Genomic DNA, 16,371 nt, shown 5'->3' on the forward strand with positions numbered 1-16,371 from the left:
CTTGTTGTCACAGCTGGTGACATCAGCTGCCTGTTAGAAGCCCCAGCTGGGGAAGCTGACCGCAGTGTTGCCATGACAACCGCTGGGGAGGACAGGGCCGCCTCCCTGCGTTCATAGCCGGTCCTGAGCATGAGGAGAGGTGGCTCCCAGGCCCAGCTGAGACCAGGGCCGGGCAGGCACCAGGGGCCTGGCTGTGCAGCTGGGGCACTGAGTTACCCCCTTCCCTTCTCCTTCTGCCTCTCTCCTTCCCCTCCCCTCCCCCCAACACCCACGTGCAGAGAGCCGGATTTTCTTGGTAAACCACAGCTTTGCTCTGCCCGGTTTCCATTTGGAGGAGAATGTCCCAGGCCATACACTTCCATCAGCATCTTCCTTCCTTCCACCTACTGCCCTTTGCCAACCTGGCCCTGAGGACCTTTGGCCCAACAGGCAGTCAAGGGCCCCAGTCTCCAGCACTGAGTTTCCAGTCTCTGCACCAGGCCCTGTGCTGGGGGCATTCTCCTCCGCGGCCTCATGTAGTCCTCAGACCCAACGACGTGCTCTTCATTATTACACACATTTTACAGAAGGGGGAGATGGAGACTGGGAGGGGTGAGGCAACTAACCCAAGGCCAGTGGGCCCATGAGCGGCAGAGCCAGGGTTGCACCCAGTCTGCTCCTTGTGAGAGGCGGTGTCGATGGCAGTGACAAGGTGGGGGTGACAGTGATGGTTTCCTAGTGCTCTCCTGGGCATTGCCAGCCTGGGGCAGGTTCTCTCCCTTTGGGTTCAGACCCAGAGGGGCAGGAGGTGTGGAGCAAAGCATAGGTGGTGACCTATCATGACCACTAGGTGTCGCCCAAGTTCTAGAAAAGAGTTGCCAGCCACTCCCTGGGGGGGTCTGAAGAATGGGGGCAAAGGGCAGTGCTTCTCCAAGAATGGAAGACTGACCTAGGTCTGGGCAGAGATGGTGTTGTAGAAAATCAGAACTGGACAGAAGTTAAAGTGGTAAAAGTAGATTTTATTAACTATTGCAGTGGGGGAAAAGAGACAGTATAGAACTGGGCTCAATTCTTAATAGAACAAAGAAAAGTGGGGATTTCTAACTAAGGAGCAGGGTGGGGGTAATCAGTGGCTGGAAAATTGCTAAGAGAGTAGGGGATTCTTGCTAAACTGACCTAACAGGACTCTTGCCGAATGCAGGCTGTGGTGATCAGATATCACCTGGGGACTAGTGAGAGGTGAGAAATTTGATCAGATATTGAGGAAGGGTGGGGATCCTCCCTAAACTGATATAGCTGGATTCTTGCTGAAACACAAGAATGATGCAAAGATGAACACAGAAGCCCGCAGGTTGAGGCCAAGTTGAGAAAATTCTCAGAGGAGCCTAAAGTTTGGTCAAGGGGAGAGTCTTTGCCAGTCCCTCCTCTGGTTCAGGGAAAGAGGAGATCGTCTTTCTTCTGAACAATATGAGTTCCTTTCTCGATTGGTCATTTTTTGTTCATTAGTGACCAGTGGAACCATCTGTTGAGACTTGGTAGTAAAGGGTATTTTCTGGATGGTGTGAACCATCAAGCATTTAAATGAGGGGGATATCTATGAAAAAAAGAAAAACAAAGATGAATGATCGGAGCAACTAAACCCAGTTTCTGGGTTCAGAGGACAGCCAGTTGAGATTTCTAGATGTTGAGCTTGAAGCATCTGTAGATGGTGAAGTGAGGAGACTAGTGGCAATCCATTGGTCTTCCTGGCTGCCGTTTGCATCAACTTTGGTGATGGCACCGACATCGGTGTCATGGTCATGTTTGTTTCTTGGAGAAGAGCATGGACGCATCCAGCTTCAGCCCATAGGGCTTCTTTAGAAAGTCCCAGTAAGGATCTGGGCAGTTGGGTTTTAGTTCTCAGTGACTCCAAGTCAAGAGGGTGGGAGAAAAATTGGAAACATTCATTTGAAGAGTTGTAGCCAGATTTTGGAGAAAATTAGAAGAATTAACAAAATGTGCAGGATGGCAGGATTCATTCCGGTTTACAGGCAGGTAACAAAGCAGAAAGGAAAATGAAATCTAACCAAGAGGTGAAAAATAGCTCAAAGATAATGAACAGGACTGTAATGTAATAACCCACAAGGCTGTGCTATTGTTTCCCACTGAAAGTGAGAGGTGTTGAATTTTTAAAAATGCACAACGTTGAGAGTTGTGAGTTAAGTTTTATTTGGGGCAAAATGAGAACTATAGCATCTCAAATAGCACCGAGGAACTGCTCCAAAGAGGCAAAGGGGGGAGGGGTCAGAATATCTGTGATTTTGGTGCAGTCAGGCACACATTTTGACATAAGTTGCTATTAGTCAAGAAGGTTGCTGCTAGTCACAAGGGGCCAGATGTCTCTGTTAATGATTTTAGTGCTTTTCTAGATATGAGAAGATGCAAGAAATTGAGCTCATAAAATCTTCTCCTGAAAATATCTAACTATCTGAAGACCTGTTCTGCCAGTTTTTCCCAGAGCACAGAGTGCCTCATTCCTGATCTCCACCCTTAACTCCTTTCAGGGGAGTGTTGAAGATCAGAGGCTGCAGTGGCTGGTGACTTCATTCTTATAGAAACAAGAATGGCAAGCGACAACTTTTAGTTGGCAGAGATCCCGGGGTCCAATGATGAATGTGATTCCATCTGAGTCACAACTCCTAGAAAACCAGAGCTGGACAGTAGCTTAAGTGGCCAAAACAGATTTTATTCAAGAACTATTGCAATAGGGGCCAGTATAGAATTGGGCTCATTTCCAAATACAATTTCAAATCCTTACATTTCTTAAGTGGGGGGTTATAGCAGGGGTTGGGGGGAGGTGGAAAATTGCTAAGAGCTGGGGAATTCTTGCTAAACCGACCTAACGGGATTCTTGCAGAAGGCAGGTGGGGTAATCAGGTATCGCCCAGGGGATGGTGGAGGATGAGGAATTTGATCAGATATTGAGGGTGGGTAGCGATTCTCACTAAACTGACGTAGCAGGATTCTTGCTAAAACGGGGCAATAGAAACCCAAATGTTGAGACCTAGTTGAGAAAAGATCTCAGAGGAGCCTGACTAAATTTTGGTCAAGGAGAGAGTCTTTGTTAGTGGCAGCCCCCAGACCAGTGGGAAGCAAGTCCAGCCCCCTCCTCGAGCCTCTGCATAAAAGACCTCACTAACTTGAGGAGAGAAAGACCACTCATACTGTAGAAGCAAAGGGCCCTTCTTCAAAAACTGTGACCCCACGCCCCCTCGCCACCTCCAAGGGCATCAAATACACCATCCCATCTCCACCCCATCCCCTTGGGGGCCACTTCCAGGACTGGCTGCATCCTTCGTGCTCCCCTGACACCACCTGGCACCCTACGTCAAGGGTATCGGTCCACGTGTCTGCCTCCCCCTCCCAGGCTGTGGGGTCCTGGGGGCAGACGCTGTGTCTGATAAGTGGTGTCTACTCCGAATCCCAGCCTCATGCCTGGTCCATAGGAGACCATCGGGATAGGTCCGTTGAATGAATGAACCAATGGATGATCATGTCCATGGGTTTTCAAAATGTTAGCTGAAGACTCTTTTCTTCTTACAGTAGCTCATGTGAAGGATCAATATGTAACACAGGAAAAGCACGGCTGCTCATGGAAGAATGAGGTGGGGGGCTCAGACCCCCATCTTCTCAGCCTCCCCTTCCCCAGAGATCACCCCTAGAAGTCCCAGGAAAACCCATGGCTTTGGGGAGCATCTGAAACAGCGGCTCTGGTCTCTCTGCACTTGGGGAAACTGATGCCCATCACACGGAAGAGGCTACGGCCAGGACCCAGGACCTGGCGCCCTGCTGGACCCTCAGTCACTTGTCCCACTGGCCCCAGCTGCCCAAGTCATCATTAAGAAGGTGCGAAGAGATGACATTAAAAGTCAGATGCTGAGGATTCAGATCCCAGCCCCATCACTAATGACCTGTGTGCCTTTGGGCAAGTTACTTACCCTCTCTGGGCCTCGGTTTTTTCAACAGAAAAGGACGGGGTGGAGGGAGCGCATCGTGGAGATGGGTGCCCAGCAAGCACTCAGCCCAGTAGTTGTTACCATTGTCCGAACGCTGGACCACAGCCCACTTTCCAACCCTCCCAACATTTTTGTCTCTGCTGGAGGAGGGCCGCTTCGCCCAGGCCAGGAGCAGGAAGGGGATAGGCCATGCCAGATGCTGAGTGCCAGGGAACCCGCTTTCCCCAGAGCTGGAGACCCAGGAGGGAGTCGCTGTGCTTTTCCCTGGCCAGTGGGTGCCTTGCCAAGGAGGACTCAGCAGTGGGGAGTTGAGGTAGGAGGCCTTTATTAGTTTGAGGAGGGGTGCCACGTCCTGTGGCCAATCTCTGGCGGTTGCAGTATCTGGGAAAGTCTGGGGTGAGGCAGGGGGCAGGCAGGACCCCTTAGCAGCAGAATCCCATCCCAACACCTAGACTTTGAGGAGGGGAGGCCGTCTGCACAGGTAGAGGGGCACAGCCAGAAACCCAGGCTCCCACAGGCAAGGCGCCCAGGCCTCTGCTGCCCCCGCCCCTGGGGGACTCCCCGTCCTGGCTCCATTCCTGCTTGGGGGGCGGGGCTTCAGCTCAGAGTGGATGGGGTCAGCTCAGGAGCAGGTGGGCTCCCGAGGGGATCTCGGTGAGTGGGCAGGTCGGGTCCGGGCACGCGGGGGACCACAGCCATCACACCACGGCCAGCAGGACAGCAGGAGGGGAGCAGCAGGAAGGCCTCGCACACACAGTGACAGCTGACCCCAGAGCCCAAGGCAGGTTTCTAGAAGCTGCAGCTTGGCGGGGCTCCGTCCAGCCCTGCCGTCTTTGTTGTAGATGTTCTCCCTACCCCCACGTCCCTCCCCGCCTGTGCTCTTCTTGACGGTCCCTTCCCTCCGTGCCAGTGGTCCTCAGCGGCCCCAGGGTGGGCCGAGATCCTCGGTGGATGTTCTCAGTGTCCAGGGCGGTCACAGCACCGCGTCAGTGGCCCTCAGGGTTGACGCTGGACGAAGGCAGAGGGTGGGGCGAGGCAGGGCACGCTGGCTACTTGGAGGCCGCTGACCCTGAGGTCAAGAGGCGAGCTGAGGAAGGACCGGGAAGCTGGGGAAACAACAGTGCTGGGGCGGAGTCAGGAAAGCGGGCCCGCTGAGGCCTGATCTCCCCTTCTGCCCATAATCCCACAAGCCCCAGCGGGAACCCGGGCCCTAGGGGGGACCCCACCCCCAAGGCTCCTCCGCCCCCTCTTCTCCTGCCAAGACCACTCTGGTCTGGACGTCTGGCCCTCACCTTGTGTCGCCCCTCTCCCACTTTCTCCCCTCCCTTCCCTCTTCACATCCTGCTTAACGCTCTGCTGCCTTCTGGAATCTTCCCCACAGCCTCCTGCCTGGACCTGGTCTCTCCTGCCTTTGTCTCCTCTTCACCGAGGTGGGTCCCAGCTCTCAGCTTCCTCCCCATCAAGAGGGCTTCTGTGGCCAGGCTGCAGCCTTGCCCAGGGAGAGAGTGTTCTGGTCCCTTCCACCCCCTGGCCTGGTCGCTGCGCGGGGAGAGATGCAGGGGGAGCGCCCGGAGGCCTGGGACTTGCCCCCCGCCCCGTGTCTGTCGGGGACCCGGGTGGCCTAGGGGTGGGACGCTCCTCTGAGCAGTTCCGCGCTGCAGGGCGGCGGCCAGGGTGTGCCTCTGACACGAATGGGTCGGCAGAGGACCCATTGGAGGGGACACATCTGAGTGTGCTCCCATCTCGGTCCCTGTGCCCCTGGGGGCGGGGCCTGTGGGCTCTGTCGGTGCCCAGGAGCCTGCTCTGAGGCTCTTTGGGTAACTGAGGCCAGACTTCAGGCCTGGGACGTTAGCCCCGTGACCATGCTGTGGTGTCAGGGCTGGGACTCATGTACTACTTTGACAAAGGCCAGGATGGGGCCACCTGCTCTTTCATGGGGCTCTGGAGGGCTGCAAGGCTCCCAAAGCAGGGATCACCCTGAGTCATCTCGTGGGAGCAGCCAAGGGGCCCCAGAGCCAGGCCTTGTGACCAGCACTCTGTCTGCTTGGGAACCTGGTCCTAGGACATGCCAAGCTCTGGGCCCATGTTGGCTGCTCCAGGTCTGGGTCTCGAAGACTCTGGGCCCCAGCCTTGAGGGCCTGGCTGAGGAAGTCAAGCTAGTGCCAGTGAGAGGCCCCCCCCCCTCAGAGGCCCCCAGTCTTTCACAGGTCTCGCCTTCCACACTCGAGAGAGACCCCAACAGGGCATATGCCCCCTGCCACGTCCAGGATGAAGCCACACCCAGGTCTGGGCTGGAGGAGCCAGGTGGCCAGGGCCAGGGCCCCGGCCTTTCTGAGTCCTCTGGGGCTGGTCTCGCTGGAGGGCTCCAGGGAGGAGGGCAGCCCAGGGGCCCCTGCCCTGCCCCCACCTCCACCTGCTCCATCTGGCTGGTCCCCAGGGCCGGAACCTCCAACCCTCCTCTCTGTCAGCCCCCAGAGGGCGCTAGGGAGGGGTGGGGGCGGGGCCCGTAGATGCTGCAGTTGGGCGTGGGGCTCCAGCGGTAGATGTTGAGGTAGGTGCCGTGCTCCTCCCTGTACGTCTGCTTCTGGAAGCACAGGACCACGCCTGTGGGGAGCAGAGCGCACGGACTCTGAGGTCACAGTGGACCCCGGAAGGTGGTCTCGGGCCAGCAGCACTAGCACCGTCAGCGGGCCCACCCCAGGCCTGCAGGCTCCGACGCTCGGGGCCCAGCCTCTGCATTCACAGCCCTCCAGGTGCCCCTGGTGCATGGTAAACAGAGAACCCCTGAAGCCCAACAGGACAACGTCAAGAGGGGGAAACTGAGGCCCAGGAAAGGGTGCATTTGCCTAAGTCACCCAGCAAACCCAAGGCAGAACTGGGACGGAAACTCAGGTGTCAGGAACTCACCCCCCAGCCCAGTTACTTTGTACCATCGCAGGCCTCTCTCAAGCACAGAATCACAGCACACCCACCCTGGAGGGAGTTCGTGGTGAGGACGGAGTGAGAAAAACACTTGTAAAGAGCTTAGCTCAGTGCGTCCCAGGGAGCAAATGCTGTGGTTGCTGTTATGGGCCTTCAGAAATCATCTACCCTATAGTTCTCAGCCTTAGGTGCGCGTTACAATCTGCTGGAGGGCTCCTGAAAACCAAGGCTGCCCGACCCCACCCGTAGAGCTTCAGATTCAGCAGGTCTGTGTGGGGCCTGATAATTGCGCTTCTAACAAGTGCTGTTGATGCTGCAGGTTCGGGGAACACCTTTCGAGAACCACCCACTAGCCCAATTGTTTGCAAACTTGCAAACTCTCCATCAGCAGAATACCTTCTCTGACGTGAAACTCTTGGCCAAAGACTAATATATCAAACAGCCGAAAGAGGGGACTTCCCTGGGGGTCCAGTGGTTAAGACTCCGCGCTCCCAATGCAGGGGGGGCCCGGGTTCGATCCCTGGTTGGGGAACTAAGATCCCACATACTGCAACTGAGCCCGAGAGCTGCAACTAAAGGGGCCCACACGCCGCAGCAAAGACCCAGTGCAGCCAAAATAAAAAAGATAAGAATAAAAAAAAATTTTTTTAAACGGCTGAAAGAGAAGCCACTTGAGCTACAAAATACATTAAAGAGCCAGCTGGACCACCAATCCAGGGATAACCGACTCCCCCATTAGCTCTCACAGCAGTTGACCTGATGGCCCCAGAAATCCCCAGAACCCAGTGTGAAAACCATTGCTTGGGTTAGTCCATTGTCTTGGGGGTTGAAGAGAGAGATTCCTCTCCTCGAACAGCTTAATGAACTCCTCTCTCAAGCCAGACCCTCCACCGTGCATCTGAACAGCAGAATATGAGGACCAGACAGCCCTGGGCTGCCAAGGGTCCCCAGATGTGCCCAGTTCCCCGCCAGACTCTTTCCCAGAGAACAGGAGTCCTGAGTATCTTTGCAAAGCTGGCATTGCTTGTGAGCTCTTAGTGAGGGATGACACACAGCCTGGTTAAGATAAGGAGACAAAGGGAGCCCAGGGCTGCCCACGGGGCTGGACCAAGGGGCACCTGCTGCCCCAGGATGGGGCACTAGCAGGGGCAGGGCAGGGACACCTGGGCCATCAGCTTGGATGCCGTGCCCCTCAGGTGGGGAATGAGTCCATGGTAAAGGAGGGAACCTGCCAGGCCTGGCTCCAACACCTCGAATCCCTAGAAACCCTGGGTGTTTAGGATGGGGCCACCTCATCTGCTGGGGTCCCAATGATAGAACTAGAAAGGAATGGGTCTGCTCAGATCCAAACCCCTCAGTGTACCCATGGGGAGACTGAGGCCAGGTGGGGAAGGACCCTGCCCAGGGTCATACAGCAAGGAGATGCTAGGAGAACCTGGGCTCCAACCCAGGTCCCCTGACTCCCATGCCAGCCTGACACAAACTCTCAGGATCACCTGAGGATCTGATTAAAAACAGAGTCCTGGACCCCACCCAGACCCGACCCACTGAATCAGGATCACTCCCTTTGCTCTCCGAAGCTTAAGAATCTTGGGGACTGGAGAACCTGGGGGCCAATTCAGGCCTGGGGGCTCCAAGCACATCAGGGAGATGTGCCAGAGCCACAGCCAGGGTTATTAGATTTGGCAAACAAACAAGCAAACGAAAAACAAGGTACCTGGTTAAATCTGAATTTCAGACAATAAATATTTTAGTATAAGTATATCCCAAATATTGCATGGGATATACTTATGCTAATTCTTCATTTTATACTAATACTTATTAATTTTATGCTAACATTTAGTTTTTAGTATAAGTATGTCCCCTGCAATATTTAGGATATACTTACATGAAAACATCTTTCATTGTTTATCTGAAATTTGAATTTAACTGGGCATCCTGTGTTTCATCTGGCAAGCCTGCCCACGGCCCTAGCACAGGCTGAGGGGGCTGGCAGTACACACTTTCTTGAGGGGAAGGGGCGATGGTGGGAGAGGGACTCACTGCAGACAATGTTAGTGATGTTCTCGATGGTGTAGTCATAGTGGTCCACACAGGTGTGGCAGCCCAGGTCAAAGAACTTCTGGTAGCAGCAGTCGTGGGCATGGCAGCACCTAGGGGCGGGGAGAGGAGAGCAGACAGGCGTAGCCAGGCTTGGCCCCTCTCCCACCGGCATCATCATGATCATCTGTTCCTGTCCCTCACGAGTCAGACCTTCAGACTGAGGCCCAGAGAGGGCAGTTACTTGCCTTAGGTCACACAGCCGGGCAGAACCAGGCCAGTGCCCCGGGTTCTTGTCCGTGATCCCCTCCTTCTGTCCTCTGCCCAGAGCCCTAGCTTTCCCCCCCACCCCCTGGAACCCTGGCTGCAGCTGCAGGAGGGGTCAGGGTGGGAGGGAGGGGCCTGGGTGAAGTCAAAGTAGGAAGAGACCGGCTAGATGCAGGGGCTATACCTGGCAGTGCACGATGGCCAGGGAGAGACAAAGGCCTGGAGAGGTAAGTGGGGCTTGGGGACAGGGGACAGGAAGCAGATGTGGTGTGGCTATCCCAGCCCCTCTAGTGGAGGGCAGGCAATTAGTCAACACGCATTTATGAAGCCTCCACTGATACCAGACTTGGTGCTGGCTGCTTCGGGGGGAGCCAGGAGCAGAGGATAAGCCACGGCTTCCGGGAGCTCCCAGTCTGATGGAGGAAGCACAGCCCTGTCCACCAGAGCCTCCAGGCGAAGGGGCCAGTGGTCACAGCCCTTGCCTTTGTCAAGTATAAGCTGTGTGACTATTGCTCTCATGTGTGTTTGGAGGCAGGGCAAAGGCTCCTTCCGGTGAGAACGGAAGTTCAAATGCCTCCAAGCCCAAGACCTTGGAAAGGGACGATAGAAAGTGTTCAAGATGGGACTTCCCTGGCGGTCCAGTGGTTAGGACTCCGCACTTTCACTGCCGAGGGCCCAGGTTCAATCCCTGGTTGGGGAACTGAGATGCCACAAGCCTCGTGGCCAAAAGTAATTAAAAAAAATAAAATAAAATAATCATGCCAATGATAGAATTAAAAAAGAAAAAAAACAACCCACAATGTTATACACTTTAAAAAAAAAGAGAGAAAAGAAAATATCCAAGATGGTTGAGGAGGACACGGGTCAAAGGTCAGGCTTCTGGCCACTAACTCATCAAACAAGCCTCCTCGTTGGGGGAAGGGGCCTCTCCCACCTCTCAGAGATGGAGACAGTCTGACCTTCACTGTCCCTGCCCGGTTCCAGTAGCCCAGGCTCTCCAGGACCTAACAGTCCGCCTCATCCATGGGCAGGCCGTGCCCCCCCACCCACCCCTGCAGTAGCAGCTGTAGCCCACGAAGGACAAGATGGCGTTCCTCCCTGTGTTGGCTTCCACCATGGACTTGAGGTTGAGCAGGCTGCTGTGGGCCGCGGGCAGGACTGCGAGAGAACCGAGGGGGTGCTGTGAGTTCCCTGCCCTGTGCGTGGCCTCTCCTGTTTGACTGGCTGTCCTTCCAACACCCCAGGGCTGGGCAAAGGGGAAGGGAGAGAGGGAGCAGGAGAGGGAGGGCAGAGCAGGAGGAGGGTGCAATCTACAAAGCAGCCGGTATGGTGCGTTACACACATCCTTACACTGAGCCCTATGGCCCTGAGAATATAATAATAGTATTTGCCAGGCACTGTCCTATGCCCCTTCCATGCATTAACACATCAAGTGCTCCCTGCAACCCTACAGAGTGCTGATATTATCCCCATTTTACAGATGAGGAGACTGAGACCCAGAGCATATAGTAACTTCCCCAAGAGGACATTGTTGAAAAGAGGTGAAGCAGAATTTGGACCCAGCCAGTGAGAGCCCAGTGCCTTAATACACTCTAAGGGGCTTCACAAATGCCACATGCTCTTCTGAACATGATTCTGGGCCCTTCTGGCTTGGCCTGGCTCCTCTGCTCCCAGAAGGGACTCAGCGTCCCCACATGGCCCTGGGGCCAGTGCATCATTCAATGAACACACACACACACACGCACACACACGTATATATTTCTTCCCCTTTGTCCTTGTCTCACAGGTAGTGCAACAACCTTTCCTATACCAGCAAAATCACAAAATCAGCTTCCCGGCATCCTCAGGCCGCTCACCCCAGGGACATATTCTCCCCTCCCCTGCTTTCCTGCCTCCTGGGCTCCCAGATGTGCTGGCTCATTGCTGAGTCAACATCGAGCCTGGCATTTGGGTCCTTACCTGGGTGAGGCCGCCACCCACACAGGCAGGAGGGCCGCTGTCATCCCATTTTATGGATGAGCAAACTGAGGCTCAGAAAGATGAAACTTTGCCCAGGTCATGCAGCCTGGAAGTGGCAGAGCCCAGACCTGAACCCAGGTTTGTGTGCCCCAGAGCTGGGGTGCCTCCCCCACCCGGGCTCCTCCATCTGTGCCCGGGGCTAGGCACCCAGTTCAGCCTAACCCTAACCCTAACCCTAACTCTCTCCCCATCCCCCACCCAGCTCCACGGCCTGAAAGAGGAAATGTACTGGGAAAGGGAGGAAGCTAAGAATTTCAGAAACGGAGACTGGATGGAAACCCAAAGGCCAAAATTACTTGTTTCTGGAGACATGGTTGTCCAACATCACTAGTGATGACAAGGGACTCACCACCTCCACATGCCTCAGTGGGAAGAGCACAGACTTTGGAGTCAGACAGAGGCAGGCCCAGAACTAAAGCTCCCTGGAGCTCTGTTTTCCCATCTGCAAAATGGGAATAACAATCCCAGCCTCCAGAGATCGGGCAGGCCCGCGCCCAGCTCAGAGCCTGGCACGCACCAGACCCTCGTTCCCCCCATGGTGCCCCCTCTCAGGGCTTGTTGGGACCCTGGGCCAGGCCTGCCCTCCCGGTCAGAGAGCTGATTTTAGGAATCCTGCTCCACCTGTGTCTTCCTGTCTATTGGCTCCGGGATTTTCGTCATTACAGAGAATAAATAGCACACAAGAGAGGAAACAAAGAAGGAATGGGGAGAAATGACAGACAATTTTAAGAGGATGGTTTAGAGCCTGTAAATGGCTATGTTAGGTCCGGGGCAGGGAGAGAGGGGCCCCTGCATCCTGTAGGCCTGTCTCTGACTTGGCCGCGTTGGCTGTTGAAGAGACTGGAAGAGGGGGGCCAAGAGGGGTCCCCGGGAATGTTAGCTCTCCCCCCACCCTTTCTACCTTGCAGGGCTCTTGCTGCTGGAATCAAATGTGTGCCAAGCAGCCTGGGGGTCAGACAGACCCAGATCTGCAAACAGGTCTCTCCATTAGCACTGTGCGGCCGGAGGCAGGTTGCCTAAATTCTTTGACTTCGATTCCCAAATCTGAGAGCAGCCAAGAAGGTCATTCCCCTGCAGGGCACCGGCCGCATCGCCCGCTGTGAGGTCCTGGCCTCCTCACCCCCACCCCCACCCCCACATCCTGGAGGTGTTACCCCTGGTAGGGGGCAGCTTCCATTCCCAGGGCCCCCAGCCATCAGCTCCCACCTAAAACTCACCCATCCGCACACAGGACGGACACACACTCACACTCTAACACACACACAGACGTAAACCCACACTCACCCACCGCACACTCTCCTCCACACACCACACAAGTGTATACACGCACACAGACACACGCCCACCCATACTTCCTGTGCTCACACACACATCACACATAGACGCACACTCTCGTACTCGCCAACCTCACACATGCATACACACACACACATTCACTTTGGAGTCAGACAGAGGCAGGCCCAGAACTAAAGCTCCCTGGGCCTCTGTTTTCCCATTGGCAAAATGGGAATAACAATCCCAGCCTCCAGAGATCGGGCAGGCCCATGCCCAGCTCGGGGCCTGGCATGCACCAGACCCTCGCTCCCCCCATGGTGCCCCCTCCCAGGATTTGTTGGGCCCCTGGGCCAGGCCTGCCCTTCCCCTATACCTCCCACACTCATACAGTCTCACAAGCAGACCCACACTCACCTCCCACGCCTGTACACATGCGCACGCACCTCCCACTCTCACACACACACAGCACCCAGAGTGGCCACGTGCACATTCCACTCCAAGCAGAAAGAACAAAACCTGCATTCACTCAGGCTGCAGCCTCTGTCCCAGGCCCCTGGGCCGGGCTGAACTCAAGGGATTATGTTCTAAATAACAAGTCACTTCGCCTGAATTCAACCAACTGTTTCTCACGTCTGGCCACATTTAACCTTATTTCGTTTCTGATATTTTCGTCCTTTGTCTCAAACCTGGCTGGGTTCAGGGAATGCTGAACAGGTGGACAGAAAGCCAGTGGGACATTCAGCCCATCTTCCGCCTACACAGGGCAACTGCCACCAGGACGCCTGCCTGTGTGTCAGGAGCCTCGGCTGTCCGGGGGGTGGGGCCCCCCAGAAAGAAGAAGGAAGAAGGCCCCCAGACCTGCTCCATGTCTTCCGGTACATCTCACACCCAGACCTGCTACACACCTGCCGTGTGCAGATGTGTACAGCCTACTTTCATATACATGCTCTAGAGACACACACGCCAGTGTGAACACCCACTTACACATCATCCTGATATGTGTTACACACATAGACATCACCACATGCTCAGACACACCCACACACACATAGATACATGCAGCTATCCGCACGCAAGCTCACTAGCTCTGCATGTACACACGTACACAAACATGTTTTCCTATGTACACAAGCACCCCGGTGTCCCTAAGTGCCCTAAGGCCAAGCCACCACCACCACTTTACGATGCTTGCTCAGCTGTGGGCCCTGCAAAAAGGGGATTAAGCCAGGCAGGGGCAGAGCCAGGAAGCAGAGACCCAATGGCAGGCCTGAGGTCCTGTGGCCCGTGGGTGAGTCACAGCAGAAAGGCTGGGGGTGTCGGGGGAGAAGGAGGAGTTTCCCAGCGCCTTCACTCACCACTGCTGGCCAGGATGGCGATGGTGATGAACTTCTTCATCCCCAGGTAAGGCCTGAGAGAGGAAGAAACCCTGGTCTTGAGTCCGCCCCTTCCCCCTGCCTGCGGTTCCTGGCCTGCGGCTCCCTCCTGGGCCTCGTTACAGGTGTGGTCAATGCCGTCTCTTGATGCCCCATTTCCTGCTGCCCTTGCCTTGCGATTAGCTCCTCCAAGAAGATCTGAGCACCTCCCACTTGCCTGCACCTCCTGGAGGGACAGCCCCCACGATGGCAGAGCCCAGAGGCACCAGGAGCCTCCTTCCCTCCCACTCTGAGCAGGAATCAGCTTCCAAGACAGGGAGCTCCTGTCTCATGGAGTTGGACCCTGTCACAGATCAGAACCAACCCCCTTCCATATGCACACCAGGGAGTCACGTGACCCAACCTGCTGGCTGGCTCTTGCGCCCGGAGCCAAGAGACCTGGGTCCCTGGGTTCTAGCTGCAGCTCTACTTCCAAAATGCTGTGTGATCATCCATAGATCCCTTAGTCTCTCTAGGCCTCAAGTGCCTATAATGATTAGCTAGATGATCCCAAAGGCCCTTGTAGTGCTGAAAATGCAATGACATATCTCAGCCACCATCAGAGACTCAGAGCTCTGCTTTCTGAAGAAATGGATTCTAGGAGCCCGTTCCCCACCCTCATCCCTGCTTCTCTCCAAGGAGGGCTCCATCCCACGGAAGCAGGCATGTACCTGGAGTTTCTCAAAGGAGAAGAGGCCCTGAGGCTCGGGCCCCTCCACCCAGAGGGGTGTCTAACCAGCCCCTTCTTCCTGAACTCTTTGGGGTTGGCCTGAGCCCCATCTGCCATGTTCTGGGTTCTGGGGGGCCAGGAACATAGGGATCTCAAGGAGAGCCGCGATCCGCCCCAAAGTCTCCGGGGAGCAGGCCCCAGCTTCTCACTGTCGCAGTGGCAGAGTAGTGCCGGGGCAATGCCGCAGGGCAGGAGGCAGGTGACACATCCTCTAGAAAAAGGAGGCTCCACCTCCCCCCATGGCCTGCCCACAGCTGCCTGGTAACTCCCACTCCAGGGTGCTCGGGCCTGTGGGGCGTGGGAGTTGATGCACCTGAAGAGGAGGTGGCCCTTCCCCAGGCATCTGAAAGGAAATTAGCCCAAAGTTCTCTCTCTTCCCATCCAAAAGCGATGAAAAAATTATCCAGTGACACTTGTTAAAGCACAGCAAGGCAGACTAATTATTCAAAGAGGCCATTGGATAGTGTAGGGACTGCTATGATGGGACCTTGTGGTGAGGGAAAGAGATTGGATTCAACTCCAAACAGAACAAAGAAAAGTGGGAATTTGTAGCCAAGGCACAGCGTGGGGGTCAGAGGATGGGAAATTCCTAAGAGGAAACATCAAGGGTGGGGGGATTCTGGCTAAACCCACCTAACAGGATTCTTGCTGAAGGCAGGCAGGGTGATCAGACATCACCTGGGGATGGTGGGGGGGGGTGGCTGAGGAACCCCATCAGATATCAAGGATGAGGGATCCTGGCTGAAGTGACTTAGCAGGTGTCATGCTAAAACTGGACAATGCCTAGATGGACACGGAAGCCCAGAAGTTGAGGCCTAGGAGGAGGAGAAGAGTTCAGGGCGACGAAGCAAGTTTGGGTCAAGGAGAGGCTCTGCCCGGAAGGCCCTCCGTGTGGATATGCGCACATCTGTAAGCCATCCCTTCACATCTGGAAGGGCTTTAGTCCAGAATCTGCAGAGAACTGCCTACCCACATCTGCAAGCTGCTGGTGCCCACCTCTGGCTAAGACTGGAGGGGCACGGGCACACGCATCCAGCAGGAAGCCCCCAGCTCACATCCGGAAGGGCGAGCCTGCAGATCTGGAACAGGGCTACTCTGCGCCACCACCACTGTCACGTGACCCGACACCTCTCCCGTGGGGACCGTCCTCGGCATCCTAGGGGCTTGGGCAGCATCCCTAACCTCCACCACTAGACCCGGTAGTAACCCCTCCCCATGCTCCTCCCTGCGCCTCTCCTCCTCCCTCCCCCACCCCACCCCCACTTGTGACAACAAAGATATCTCCAGACATCGCCAAATGTGCCCTGGGGGGCCCAGTCACCTCTGGTTGAGATCCTGGTGGCCTGGGGGTCAGTGCCATTTGCCTCTTTTCGGGGGTGGCATGTGTGGGGGAAAGATGGGGCCAGGGAGGAACAGAGGGGGGCTGGAGTCCTGGGAGCTCCCGGCAGTGTGGACCATTGCACAGACAGGGGCTCCGATCCCAGCACCCTGACTTCTTGACTCTGAGATACTGGTAGGATAGCTCCCTTCCCTGGCCTCTGTGTCCTCAGCTGTAAGATGGGTATAACCGGGCATCACCGAGTACGGATTCTGCTCACAGATAATAACAGATTACAGGTGTTGTGTGCTATGGGGGCATGCGGCAGGTGCTCAGATAAAGACCTGTTTGTTACCAAGCAGAGGCCTGTTCTCCAGCCTTGAGGTGAACTGAGATGGTGGGAGGGGAAAAAGG

General features: G+C 55.6%; 1 protein-coding gene across 1 annotated transcript; it reads right to left on the bottom strand.

Annotated features, from left to right (window-relative positions):
- Window positions 1-8,009: 8,009 nt before the first annotated feature.
- On the bottom strand, window positions 8,010-15,756 carry LOC309622464 (uncharacterized protein). Its single transcript, XM_082378519.1, has 6 exons — window positions 14,477-15,756; window positions 14,084-14,213; window positions 13,853-13,905; window positions 12,010-12,062; window positions 10,213-10,605; window positions 8,010-9,306 (listed from the first exon to the last, which is right to left on the bottom strand). Exons 1-6 carry the CDS (start codon window positions 14,694-14,696, stop codon window positions 8,842-8,844), a joined length of 1,314 nt encoding a protein of 437 aa, XP_082234645.1. The 5' UTR covers window positions 14,697-15,756; the 3' UTR covers window positions 8,010-8,841.
- Between the last annotated feature and the right edge of the window lie 615 nt (window positions 15,757-16,371).

This window comes from Balaenoptera borealis (assembly GCF_965194805.1).
Source record: "Balaenoptera borealis genome assembly, chromosome: 1".
In the NCBI taxonomy this organism is placed as follows: Eukaryota; Metazoa; Chordata; class Mammalia; order Artiodactyla; family Balaenopteridae; genus Balaenoptera; species Balaenoptera borealis.

Coding starts and splice junctions, on each gene's coding strand:
- LOC309622464 (XM_082378519.1), bottom strand. CDS start 14,696: ATGGCAGATGGGGCTCAGGCCAACCCCAAAGAGTTCAGGAAGAAGGGG. Junction 13,906..14,083: donor CCTCCAGGAGGTGCAGGCAA/GTGGGAGGTGCT, acceptor TTCCTCTCTCAG/GCCTTACCTGGGGATGAAGA. Junction 10,606..12,009: donor CAGGCCTACAGGATGCAGGG/GCCCCTCTCTCC, acceptor GAAGGGGCATAG/GACAGTGCCTGGCAAATACT.